The sequence below is a fragment of the Peromyscus californicus genome, unplaced genomic scaffold (genome assembly GCF_007827085.1).
Source record: "Peromyscus californicus insignis strain IS unplaced genomic scaffold, ASM782708v3 Scaffold_6__1_contigs__length_162567912, whole genome shotgun sequence".
NCBI lineage: Eukaryota > Metazoa > Chordata > Mammalia > Rodentia > Cricetidae > Peromyscus > Peromyscus californicus.
The window spans coordinates 99,681,199-99,695,185 of record NW_026294584.1 but is presented as its reverse complement, the minus strand read 5'-3'; the positions used below and the strand labels follow the sequence as shown (position 1 = coordinate 99,695,185).

Below are 13,987 nucleotides of genomic sequence, written 5' to 3'. Positions count from 1 at the left end.
TGTTTGTGAGTACTGATCTGACAGTCTGCTCTGAGTAGGATGTAAGTCAGACCTTTCCATGCCTTGGAGTTACTCTGTGAAAAAGGAGGGAGAGGCCAAGGAAAGAATGAGAAAGGGAGAAAGACAGGTCCTTCCTACTACTTCTTAACTTTGAAACTATTTATGTTCCCCATAGTCTATAGGAGGGAAGCTTTCTTTCTCTGTATTTTATTTTTCATTTTTGTAAGAATATGTAGCGGTGTGGTGGTGGCGCATACCGTTAATCCCAGCACTCGACAGGCAGAGCCAGGTGGATCTCAGGAGTTTGAGGCTATCCTGGTCTACAGAGTGAGATCCAGCACAGGCATCTAAACTACACAGAGAAACCCTGTCTTAAAAAAAAAAAAAAAAAGAATATGTGTGGTAACAAGGCTGTGACAGATTGGGGAATGTCAGTGTACAGGGCTAGGTGACTTTGGGCCTTTTAGTCTAATGAAACCCACTATTTTATATATGTTCTAAAGAGCTCTAGTAGGCCCAAGCATGGCAAACATGGCTCTTGCAGGCCTTGCCCTTGCCCCATTCCTTCTGCCTAGCTAAACAGTTACATTACATTCCTAAAGCTAGCCCCCAAGGTCTATTCCTTTATTTGGCCACTGCATCCTCCTGAGGCCGATCACCAATGACTAATTATCAAATTATTGAAGTCCAGCAATCAGAAGCCCCCTCTGGCTGCCCTAATTAAGATAACCAGCCAAAACAAACCAACTCATCATAACACAGGGTTTCCCTTTTTCCCTTTATAAATTGACATTTGCCTGTGGGCCATGTCTGTCTCCTCTCTATCCAGAGGCAGTCCTTTATCCTCCAGGGCAAATATTCCCACCCCATCCCCCATCTTGTTCTTTTCTCTTCTCATCTTCTATCTCCTTGTCTCTGACTCATATTCCCCGCCCTTTGTCCCTCTGGGGCAAACAAATCTCCATTGTGCTGAGAACTTGGTCTTGATGTGTCCTTTGCTAGTCCTTTCATGCTCACTTAAAACTTAAAAAATAAGAAGGATCATTGAATGGTACTATAGAATATTAAACAAACTATGGCTGGATTTATAACCAGAAAGTGCACGCTCACCTCCTTTTTAACAGCCAGCACTGGGCAAAGTACATAGTTCATTCTTAGGACACGCATGCTGGATTCTAGCAATAATTCTTCAGTAATGAAAAGAACAAAGCAACCTAGCACTCTACTTAGAGTCTGCCTAAAGAACTTGGGCAAACAGCTACTTCTGAGACACTGGCAACAAGCAAGAGGTACCAAGATGCACCTATAACAGATTCCCTCAAATAAAAGATGAACTGTCACCAAGACTAACTTTTCTATTACTCCTCAGAAGCCACCAGACAATGAAAATCTGTCAGGAATCTCTTACCAATCATCCAAAGTATAATTCAGAGATGGTATTTTGGATACAAGGCTACTGTCCTGTCTCTTACAAAATTACCCCAAACACCAACATTAAAGTACTGTGGAAGAAAAGCACACCCCTTAAAATGAGCAATTCATTACACTCTGCTGATTCTGTTTCTCTTTCAAAGGACAAAAATCACACTTAGATCAACTAAATCAAATCACTCTTTTTAAAACTTTAACTTGTTTGAGTTTCATATAATTATATAATAAATTTTAGGCATTTCCACCCCTTCAATCGCCATCATCCCCTTCTGTAACTGGAGCCCTTCTTCCCAACAAGTTTCCCTCCTACTTCTTTTGTTTGTGTGTGACCCTATGAGTTTAACTAGAGCTTCCTGACCAGTTTAGGTGAGAGGTAATTTACTGGAGCAAGGGCAACTTTTTGGTATCTACATCACTAAAGAAAATGACACCTCTCCCCCCAAAACTACTAGGTTGCAACAGTCCCCCAGGAAGGATGAAAGGTGGTTAATGGCAAGGTTGTCTTGAAGTAAGAATCAGAAATGGAAGAGAGTTAAATTGGAGAACTAGAGGTTTCTATTTTAAAATCAGCATTACCTATAAGAAACACATTCTGTCTATCAAAAGAAATTCTAATAATAAGAGGAATCATGTCATGCTATAGAAATTAAAAAAAAAAACACAGTGACAGTCAAAGAGAAAATTGTTCTGTTTTGCAGGCTTTTGGCAGTTTGAAAAAAAGAAAAAGGAGGCGGCTATGCTGGGTACAGTAGTAATTTATCATGACTTTAAAAAGATCTGTCAACACAAGAGATCACCATGAATTGCATCAGCAGGCTGTCAGTCACCCCTTCTGTTTCACTGCCAAGCACAGAATAGACTATTAAAACATTCCAGGAGTATAACACATGCATGTCATTTTCAGAGGGAACACTGTCTGTTAGGGAGGTCTGATGATCTCCACTCTTGAATGACAGTTCCCGAACCCTTGCAAGGGAGAGGCTTTGGAGGCTAATTCTGCACTGAGGCATGGAATGAAGTGACCTGAGATCCAGACTATCAACAAAGTCTCAGCACCTTCCATGGTTTCATCAGACCCTACTCACATTTCAAACTATCCTTGATATTGTCTCAAGGACACAGAATTATCAACAGACTACATATAAATTGTCTCTCACGTAAAATCCTTTGAGAACAGTCCAGAAAAGAAAAGAATTATAGTGCAAACAGCAACTCTTATAACTAAATGACAGAAGTCACTTTAATAACAATCCATCAGGAGGCTAAAGAAGGAAAATTGAGAGTTTGAGTCCAGCCTGGCTGCATAGCAAGGCCTTGTCTCAAAGAAAAAGAAAAAACAACAACAACAATAATAACAACAAAAAACTTCACATAAAGAAAATAAATGAACAAATCCCACTAGGAACAAGAAGGTTTTTCCATCTGTCCTTGCTGGTATGACAGTAAATGTGAGAGCCTCAGCACAGCGTGCCCTGTGGGGACCACAATCAGAGAGCTGCAGCACAGAGTGCCCTGTGGGGATCACTGCCCCAGCTCTTCCTACATACCCCCAGAGAACCCAAGGAACAATAGCAGGTACTCTATACTGGATAACTCCAGAAAAGAAACGTGGCCACCATCTTAAATAGTGTTAGCCCTATGCTCCTAGCAGATTTTAGTTCTCAACTATAAATTATTATATGTATTTATTTCTCTTAGATCTGCTTTTGTCTTGTTTCCAGAAGCAGAGATTCACCACCCCAAAAATGCCAGAGGATTGACCCAAAGCAATAAGGTGAGAAGCCACACACTTTCAATGGCTCACAACTGCCAAATCTGCAAGGAGACAAAAACTAAATAACAATAGGAACAGTAGTCTCATTCACAAGAATGAATTAACCTAAAACTGTAAGGGATCATATCTTCCTCTCATCCCAGCAGGGCTCAAAAAGCTTTATCCACTTTTCAATTTATGCATGTCCGGGACCTAAGCAACTAAAAATACTAAAATAAATGGACTGCTAATTCCAATTTTCAAGGTTTCATTCAAATTTTTACTTAACTATAAAGTATCTTAACATGACTAACATGAGCACTGCCTCTGCTGTTGTGAATAGGGGGGTAGGAGGTATATAGTGTGTAAGACATAACAGGACACAGCTCTCTGGTCATTTGTCTAAATTATAACAAAAGCAAAACCAGCAGCTATTGCTTCAGGTCTGCTGGGGGCTAATACAATCACAACTCTAAGTCTGGATGTTAACTATGACCTACAAGCACACCTCTGGGTCTACTTCCTTACATTATCATCATTTCTGCCAAGCCAGTTAGAGTGAAAATGTACGCATCATGAAAGGAAGAAAGGTATTCTAAAGGGAGACACTGCTTTTGGCTATCAGACTACTGAGATAATGGGCCTCAAAGAACTAGAACTTCCCTCCAATAAGTACATGGCAGGAAAGGAAAAGGCTGGTGCCAGCCAGAGGGGGACTTATCTCCTAGAAAGAGATTTTAGGTAATCTGACAACTTCAGAGTTCTTGCAGGAGAGACTGGAACTCAGACAATACTGGGTTGATGATGAGCAGGACCAGATCTTGACCAGGACTACTTGAATATGCCTGACCTTCATGCCAGTGTCTTGCAGATGAACCTGGAGGTCACTGGATCTATTTGCTCCTCTTTACAATGTGGACACTGAATCAGTCTCCTTTCTCTGCTTTTCACTATTACTAGTCCCTGTGACTGACCCAATGAGGGCGTGTAGCTGAGTCTCACTTGCTAAGGCTGTCAGGACCAGCCTTTGACTCTAATGGTTCCCGTAACAGAAAGAGCAAAGAACAAGGCCTATTTCAGTTTTTCTTATAGAACAAAACCCTTTTCAAATGTTATCTCAAAGCTTATGCTGAACTAATTACTAATATAGAGCTTAAAATTACTCATATTCACTATCTTTTAGCTCAAAACAGAGATATTAACATCAATATGGATACAAAAATACAGTGAATACATTCTAAATAATAAAATAAATAGTAAAGCATCAGGTACAGTATGTACTCAGTTACTGAGAATACATCTTGGTATACACACATTTGATATGTCATAACAAGACATCTTGTTCTAATCTTTTGGTTTCTCCTAATTTAAAAAAATCCGTATTATACTAGACCTGACAAGCACTGTTTGCATGCCCAGAATGCTTAGTAAGAACAATCAGTATCTACTGGTATTCTCTCTATTCTAAATACTTAGCATGTTCACTTAATGCTCAAATAATCCAATGAAACGTGATGCTATTGTCCCCATTTCAACATAAAGCTCAGTCATTTCCCAAGAACACACTACCTAGCAAAGGGGCAGCACTGGAACCCAGGAAGTCTGGGTAAAGACAGACATGCATAGTCATCAACTGCTTTTTCTGCAGACCTGGAAGAAGCAGCTCATGAAAAGATGTACCTGCTGACTCAAGTAGGTATCACACAAGGTTTGAGACACCCAGCTCTAGCATGAGCCAGAACTAGAAGGTAGTATGAAACAAGTGGGAGCAAAGCAGCCATGAAAGCAGCAAGCAAGCCAGGGAGAAAAGAGAATAGAGACAGAGCATAGAGAAAGAGAGAGGAGCAGTACCATGTAGCCCCAATGCAAGATAAGGCAGATTGACAGGTATAGCTTACATGGAGTTTTAAACTCTGAATGACCTGACATGCTGAGGAGGATGCTGAAGTGCATATTTTCAACACATTTCTGTCACTTGAGTGCTCTGGAACACCAAAACATTTCTAACCAGAACTATAAAAACTTTACTTTTATTGAAAGAAGATAATTAAATCAGTTGATTCTGGGAGAGAAGAATCATTATGAACATAGAGTTGACAAATTATAAACTTTCTCTCCCAATTGAGATTCAGAAAGGAAACAATATAATCTAATGACAATGGAAGAGTTTCTGACCCCTGCTTCCACTTTTCCTTGTTTGTAGGCTCCCTGGTTAAGAAAAAAAGCTAGGCTATTTTTAGATACAGAAAGTCAATCCATGACAATTCTATTCCAAGCAATAGAAAATAAGTGCAGAAGAATGAGGAGAAGATCATAAATCACGGCTACATGGACTTCTAACTTCAAAAAACTGTTACAAGCAGAGCCCCATCACAGCCAGTGCCATACCTCACGGTGTTCTTTATCTCAACAAAGAGAAAGAAAAACTCCACGCCAGTGTTCACTTGGTTTGCAGTTGTCTTTGGGATGGGTTGGTAGTGTGTATGTGTGTGTGTGTGTGTGTGTGTGTGTGTGTGTGTGTGTGTGTGTGTGTATAGAAAGTGTACTATAGTATCATTGACCATTTTCTGAATTGCACCATCATTCTTGACATTATGCAGTTAGAAATGTTCATTATTCCTAGAGGAACTGACACAAATCTGTACTAGATCTGTAAGAAACAGATGGCCTGCAGCCTTTCCGTCCTGAAGAAAAAATTTCCCTAACCTAAGCTCTCACTTTGGGCATAGTACCTTCAGTGAATGGCAAGGTGAGATGTGAGCATGAAATCCTAAATTTCCAAAGGAAAGGAAATCTCATAACTTTCTAGTTTTAGGACTGGGTATCAGCAAGTCAAACCTTCAGTAACACTTTACCACAAATGAGTGAAAGGATCTTTCTCCCTTTACTAGGAGAGGCAGTAAGCCATTATTTCCTCTCTCAAGCCTCAATCACAAATCACCAGGCTTTTGCTGAATAGGTAATATGATGATAGGGCAATTACCAATCATATCCAAAAGACATCAAAAACAATAAAAGCCAAGTAAGTCTAACATAGACCGAGGAACCCAAGTGCTAAGACCTCTGACATCAATAACAGATATAGGCAAAGTGCACACACAGGACATCTGGCATGGTCACCTTCACTAAGAGCTACTTTACCTCAGTAAGGCCAATGTTCTTTCTCTTAATGACATTCTGCAGAGAGTTGCTCAGAGTCCTGGTCAGCAACAGGTTTGTAGACTTACGGATCATGTCATCAACTTCAGTGGAGCTGAAATGTAAATGATGAACTCAGTTGCAGCCCGGGTAACTAAATTTGGCAAATGAGCGGGTGCCAGCAGTTCTTGTAGTAGTTAACAGTTGTAGCTGGATTAGCAGAAGCAGAAGCAGAAGCAGCAGTGGTGGTAAAGGTAGCAGTAACAGCTAATGTATACTGTGTGCCAGAAAGTATACCTAGTATACCAAGTACTTCAACAAATACCTTTACATTTTGCTCTATTAAATGTATACTTTGCCTTCATTTTTAAAAAAGTTCTATCTACAGAACTCTGCCTAGATTGTTTTTTCACATTTGAATAATTTAAGAAGTACAGGATAATCTGAACAGTTTCAGAAAAGGAGCCATTCTGAAGCCATGGAACTTCACTTAGGATTATATACTTTCAGTATCAATTGTATTTTTATGCACTTACCCAACACAATACACACACACACACACACACACACACCAGAGTTAAAACTAAAAAAAATTAGTTTATATCTTCTTTAACTGTGTTCATCTTCTTTATCACTTAAAAATGTCTTGGTGCTCACCTTTCAAAAGTAATCTGATTTCAAGAGGGGGCTTTTCTATGAAATCAATCTTGCTTTTAGATGGGAAAATTCACTGTATAATCCCCAAGTTCCATTTTTTCCCATAGGAAGAACAATAATTAACAGAGCTTTTTGCACTACACAGGAGGCCAATGCAGGAATATAGCAAAGTCAAGGCCTGCATGGGCTAAAGATGAGATTCAAGGCTACGCTGTGCAACTGCAAGATTTTGTCTTAGCACCTTAAAGTAACAAAGGCTTTAGACTAGCTCATTGGTAGAGAACTTGCCTAGCATACCAGAAGACCTACGTTCAACCAAAACTAGTAAATGGTTAATAAAGAAATGACTCAACCCAATTCCTAATTATACTTATTTCAGAAAGGCTTGACACATAATATGTTCTGTTCATTCATTTTGTAAATTTATCAAGTGCAGGTAAAGATGGAGTGTTGAGCCTTTTCAGGCACTACTGGTCTGAGCAGTGTGACTGCTGTGCATATCCTGAATTTCTGCTGCACTTACTATTAGCTATTCAGGTCCTCATTGTGGTAAAATCCTCCTTGGAGATAAAGGTCTTCCTTTTAGCTTCTTAATGTATTACTACTAAACAGCATCTAACTAGATAGTTGCCAAAAGATATACAGACTAAACCAATAAATGAGCAAAGAAACAAAGAAGCCTGTGCTTAAGACAGACACACTAGCAGAGCAACAATACTGTTTCCAAAGACTAGGTTACAGCTCCAGTCTCACTATAAAATTTTATCGAGTAGAATGGTAACATGAGTAGGTTAAACTACAACTTCCAGGAATTTTTTGCTGATATTGTTTAAAATGTAATATATATATATATATATATATATATATATATATATATATATATATATACATATATATATTTACATTATTCAAAGCTTTTCCCTTCTATCATAACTATAAAAAGCAGTGTCCCACAGTGAAAGCCTATACCAAGGCTTCCAAACTCATAGCTAAAGGAGTAGCAAACATTTTACATAGTATATATTTTAGAGAAAGTAACAAATTTAGCACTGGACTGGTTCCCAGTGTCTTCTGTTATACCTTAGATGAAGATCTTCTGAAAACTTCAGGCAGGCGTAGATAAATTCTTTAATCTGGTTGTAAACTTTTGGCACAAATTCAGAGAAAGGAAACTTTTTGGGAAGTGGCTGCTGTAAATGCAAGGATTAATGAAAGCAAGTCACTAAATCCATTGAAGACAACTGAGAATGAAAAACAAACAAACTTTGTCCTACTTTGTGAAATACTGACTTAACAGTATCAAACGTTAAAAAAAAAAACCTCCAAGAGATTTTTGACACTTAAAAGAATAAAACAAGTATGCTGACTAGTTTCTATGTCAACTTGACACAAACAAGGTGAATGTGGGAAGAAAGAATCTTAATCAAGAAAATGCCTCCATAGGATTGGGCTGTAGACAAGTCTGTGGGGCATTTTTTACATTATTTTTATTTATTTGTTATTTTAGTTTATGTACATGTGAGTTTTACCTGCATGTATGCATGCACACCATGTACTTTCAAAGACTAGGAAGACTAGAAGAGGGTGTCAGACACCCTGGAACTGGAGTTACAGATGGTTGTGACCTGCCATGTCTGTGCTTAGAACTGAACTAGGGTCCTCTGCAAGAGTGCTTTTAACCACAGTGCTTTTAACCACTGAACCATCTTTCCAGCCCTAAAGCATTTCTTGGTTCATGACTGATGTGGATGGGCCAAGCTTACTGTAGGAAGGTAGTCCTGGGTGGTATAAGAAAGCAAGCTAATACTCACATCACCAGGGAGGCTACCCGGAAAACAGGACCCCAAGAAAGACACAGGGAACGCCCAATGACAGAGAAATGGAATGAGATCTACATGAACAGCCTGGATATGAGTGGGGGTAATGAAAGGCGAGGGTCGAGGGAAAGAGAGCTTGGGGGAGCGGGAGATCCCAGCTGGATCAACAACAGAGAGGGAGAACAAGGAATAGGAGACCATGGTAAATGAAGACCACATGAGAACAGGAAGAAGCAAAGTGCTAGAGAGGCCCACAGAAATCCACAAAGATACCCACACAACAGACTGCCGGCAATGGTCGAGAGACAGCCCGAACTGACCTACTCTGGTGATGGGATGGCCAAACACCCTAATTGTTGTGCTAGAAACCTCATCCAACTACTGAGGGATCTGGATGCAGAGATCCATGACTAGGCCCTGGGTGGATCTCTGGGAGTCCAATCAACGAGAATGAGGAGGGTTTATATGAGCGAGAATTGTTGAGACCAAGGTTGGATAAAGCACAGGGACAAATAGCCAAATGAATGGAAACACATGAACTATGAACCAATGGCTGAGGGGTCCACACTGGATCAGGCCCTCTGAATGGATGAGACAGTTGATCGGCTTGATCTGTTTGGGAGGCATCCAGGCAGAGGGACCAGATCTTGTGCTCATTGCATGAGTTGGCTGTTTGAAACCTGGGGCCTATGCAGGATTGTTTGGCTTGGCCTGGGAGGAGGGGACTAGACATACCTGGACTGAGTCTACCAGGTTGACCTCAGTCTGTGGGGAAGGCTTTGCCCTGGAGGAGATGGGAATGGGGGGGGGGGGCGTTGGGGGGAAGGTGGGGGGACGGGAGGGGGGGAGAACAAGGGAATCCGTGACCGATATGTAGAACTGAATTGTATTGCAAAATAAATTAAAATAAATTAAAAAAAAAAAAAAAAAAAAGAAAGAAAGCAAGCTAAGCAAGCAAGCCAGTAAGCAGCAGTTTCCCACAGCATCTGCTTCAGTACCAGCCTCCAGGTTCTTGCCTTGAGTTCCTTCCCTGACTTCTCTAGATGATGCACTGAGACCTGAGAGCTGTAAGCTAGAATAAATCTTTCCTCTCCCAAATTGCTTTTCGTCCTGGTATTTCATCATAGCAATAGAAACCCTAAGTCAAAAACTGGTACTAGGTTGTGGGGTATGACTGAGGCAGATCTGACCACATGTTATTTAAAGAATCATGGAAGGACTCTGGAACTTTGGACTAGAAAAGTCATTTGGTATTTGAGGTTTAATAAGCTATTGTGGGAACTTAGTAGTTAAGAATGTTGAAAGCAATGCAAAGATGGAGTTTTGGCTTGAGAAGTTTCAAAGGAAAGTTAGAGAGTCCCTTAAAGACTCTAATAGAGCAATTTGATATCTTGAGCTTTAAGAACCTGTGGTTCTAGTCAGCTGGGGCTGAAGAATTGATTGTACTTAAAAGAGACCAGAACTACTTAAGCAAAACCTTTACTTGACCAGGACAATTGATGCTGGTTAGTTAGAGCCTACAAATCAGTGATGATTAAGAAGAGACCATCACCACTGAGGACATAAATCTGGGAGTATTTTCTGAGGGTCAGCACATTGTTATGGGATATCTGTATACTGTGAAGGTGCATTGCTGTGACTGGCATAATAAAAGGCTGAATGGCCAATAGGTAGGCAGGAAATACAGGTGGGATTTCTGAGAAAAGAAAGGAAGGAGATCTAGGGGCACGGGAGACATAGAGAGGGGAGACACCAACGAGATATGGAGGGAGTCAGACATGCAGAATGAAGGAAAGTCAAAAAGCCACACGGTAAAATGTAGATTAATATAAGTGGGTTAATTTAAGTTATAAGAGCTAGTTAGGAACATGCCTAAGCTATAGGCCAAGCTTTCCTAATTAATTCCGTGTCTTATTTGAGAGTTGGCTGGTGGGACAGAGAAAGACTCATTAAAGCACATAGAGACTGTGGCCCAGAAGAAACCAAGGCTGCATCTCATGCTGGCAGCTGAACTTGGTAATGTGTAAGAGTCCTCCAGGTGGTACGGATTTTTAAGGCACGAAAGTTAACAGAGAGCAGCTATGGTTTGGCATGAGAGGTCAGGAGATGTAAATGGTGAATGTGAAACCTCAGCTGAAGTTGAAGACTCAGGATTGAAGGGGTCATGGAGAGACATTGAGGCTTAGCAGCATGTGGCAGGGACAGAGTCCCCTAAAGAGAGCTCAGAGGAAGCTATCAGTTGCAGGAAAGAATCTAGTTTCGAAAAATACACCAACATTTTGGAGATGCCACTACTGTGGGACAACCACCAAGGAAGGCAGCAGCAGTGGAGTAAACCTAGCCTGAGCCTAGGAAACAAACTGTGTATACTGCAGAGGGCAGAGCCAGAGAGAAGTATCCCTGACCCTCTGCAGCCTAGAGGATGATGAGTCCCAGACATCAAGCACTGACCTTTTTACACTGTTGAATTTTGGGCTTGATTTGATTACAATTGTGCCCTGGTTCTTCCTTCTTGGAGTAAAAAGTATTTAACTTATTTTCAATTTTACAGAAGTCCACAGTTGAGAGACACTGTAATTTTACAGATATTTTGGACATTTCAGAGGAATGTTAGATATTCTAGAGAAACTTTGAACTTGAAAGAGACTTTAGATGTTTTAGAGACTGAAATTTTAAAATGTCTGAATTTTTTTTTAAAAAGACTGCAGAAGTTTTAAAAGTTGAAATGTTTTATACTGTGATATTGATGTTAATATGCAATTTTGGGAGATAAACAAGAAAGAAAAGGTTATGCCTTAATAAGCTATGTGTTTGTGTGTCAAGCTGACAAAGGGCCGACTGTACTGGCTAGTTTTTATGTCAACTTGATGCCAACTGGGGTCATATACAGACTTAATAGAGAAAATGCATCCATAAGATTGGCCTACAGGAAAGTCTGTAGGTCATTTTCTTGACTGATGACTGATGTGGGAGAGCCCAGCTCACTGTGGGTGATGCCACCCCTGGAAAGGTGCTGCTGGATGATGTAAGAGAACAGGCTGAGCAAACCATAAAGGAGCAAGCCAGTAAGCTGCACTGTATCAGCTCCTACCTCTAGGTTCCTACCCTGTATGAGCTCTTGCCCTGTCTTTCCCCAGGGATGAATGTGCCATGGAACCACATGATTCCAAGTGTCTGTGACTTTGTAAACATCAAAAGACAATACTTGAGCCTGTACTTTCACATTTTTCATGTGCAGGGCTCTATTTAGTACAGCAGAGAGCTTGGGTAGAAAGGGGCTGATTAAGAAAAACTCCTCTGCACTTTAACTTTGGTGGGGAGAAACCACTCAATGCACTGTCAAAACAATAGAATTATACCAAAGAGAACAAATTTTTTTTTTTTTTTTGGTTTTTCGAGACAGGGTTTCTCTGTGTAGCTTTGCGCCTTTCCTGGAACTCGCTTTGGAGACCAGGCTGGCCTCGAACTCACAGAGATCCGCCTGGCTCTGCCTCCCGAGTGCTGGGATTAAAGGCGTGCGCCACCACCGCCCGGCCCAAAGAGAACAAATTTAAATGTCTGGTTTTAGAAGAAACTATTTGAACACTACAACAAAATTAAGAATTTCAAATTTTAAACAAATTGCATTACTCCAGTGATTTGACAAACTCTAAAGATGTGTAGGACCTCAAAGATTACAGATTCCCAAGGAGGTAATTCTGTACATCTAAGACTCAAAAGAAATTCTTTGAAAGTGTTTTAAAATCTACTGACCTGAAATATCTCAGGTTCAGAGAAATTTAATCTAATGAAAAAAGAGAGAGCAAAGAATTTTATTTGAATACATCCCTTACCTTTTCCAGTTCTGTATCTTGAAATGGGAACTGTCCTACAACCTTTTTATATGTCTCTTCACTCGTTACTGGTATGGGACTGTAGTTGTCAGAATCAAGTATATTTCTATAAAAAAATGAAAAGGGGGGGGAGGAGAGAGGAGGGTTGCTTAAACACAGAGGCTTTTTCTGAGACAGTTTAATGATTATATGTTTACCACAACTTCCAATAAACACCTCCCAATCCTTACTACACTCCTTCTACAATGCAGCCATTTTGGTTTGGACATTTAAAAAAAATCAGAGAGAAACTAAGCTCTGAAACAAGTGGAACACAACTATGAACATGACATTCTAGTGTCTGTGATTTACAAATGGACAGAAAATTAAAGGTAAGTGGGATGTAAATGAGAAGAGAATATTGGAGCTGATCATTTTAGTAAGATATATTGGATCATAATCATAGTTTTAATTATGTACTAGTGTATTCTAACTGAGGAAACTGTCAGAGAGGAAAAATAACTTCTAATAATTAATCCATGCTATGTTCTCTCTCCTTGAGTATATTAAGAGTTCTCTGAAAGCAGAAAATTTCATATGAAATCCAAACACAAACTCATTAAATCAAAGAATGCTGTGACTATTCCTGTCTCTACTACCTGCACAGATAACACTACCATAAAAGCAATTATTAGCATTAGATACATCTGGATTCTAGAAGTGTATACATTTACATTAATATATGTATGAATTGAAATAAATGATGTTATGCTCATGAACTGTGAAGAGTAAGATTAAAAGATGAGAGTGAAGGTTTAAAAGTAAACTTGAAAATGAGATAAGCCACAAGGAGACACAAGCAACTGGCAAGAAGAACTCTTGAAGTAAAGGAGAGACTGGGATTCCAAAGAGGGTTGCAATGAACTTGTATGTTACTTTGGGCAATGGAGCCATTGCCATAAAACTAGCCCCACTGACCCAAGGGCATGGGAGGTCCTCCACTGTCTTCTTCAACTTCTTCAGAGTCCGTCCTTTCCATTGTGGAGGTCTTTCTCCTCCTTGGTTAGGTTTATTCCTAGGTTTCTTTTTTATTTTTATGTATATTTGAGGATACAGCAAATGATGTATGGGATTGTTATCCTGAGTTCTTTCTCAGCATGCTTGATCTTAAAATATAGAAAAGCTGCCTACTTCTGTATGTTGATTTATGTCCTGCAACTTTGTGAGGGTGTTTAACAGTTCTAAGAGTTTTCTGGTGGAGTCCAGACATCTTATAAGTATATAATCACATCATCTGCAAATAGGGATAATTTTAATCCTCCCTTCCTATTTGTATTCCTTTTTTTCTTTCTCTTTCTGTATTGCTGTGGCTAAGAATT

The 13,987-nt window shown here is 39.9% G+C and overlaps 1 protein-coding gene across 4 annotated transcripts in view; it reads right to left on the bottom strand.

Moving 5' to 3' along the window:
- Positions 1–13,987, bottom strand: part of Exoc6b (exocyst complex component 6B) — a 519,570-nt gene that overhangs the window by 220,576 nt on the left and 285,007 nt on the right. For all 4 annotated transcript variants that reach the window (XM_052721826.1, XM_052721827.1, XM_052721828.1 and 1 more), the window contains exons 14-16: positions 12,630–12,735; positions 8,060–8,169; positions 6,326–6,437 (exon numbers count right to left, since the gene is read on the bottom strand). In XM_052721826.1, the coding sequence (XP_052577786.1) occupies positions 6,326–6,437; positions 8,060–8,169; positions 12,630–12,735 (328 nt within the window). The remainder of the gene's footprint in view (positions 1–6,325; positions 6,438–8,059; positions 8,170–12,629; positions 12,736–13,987) is intronic.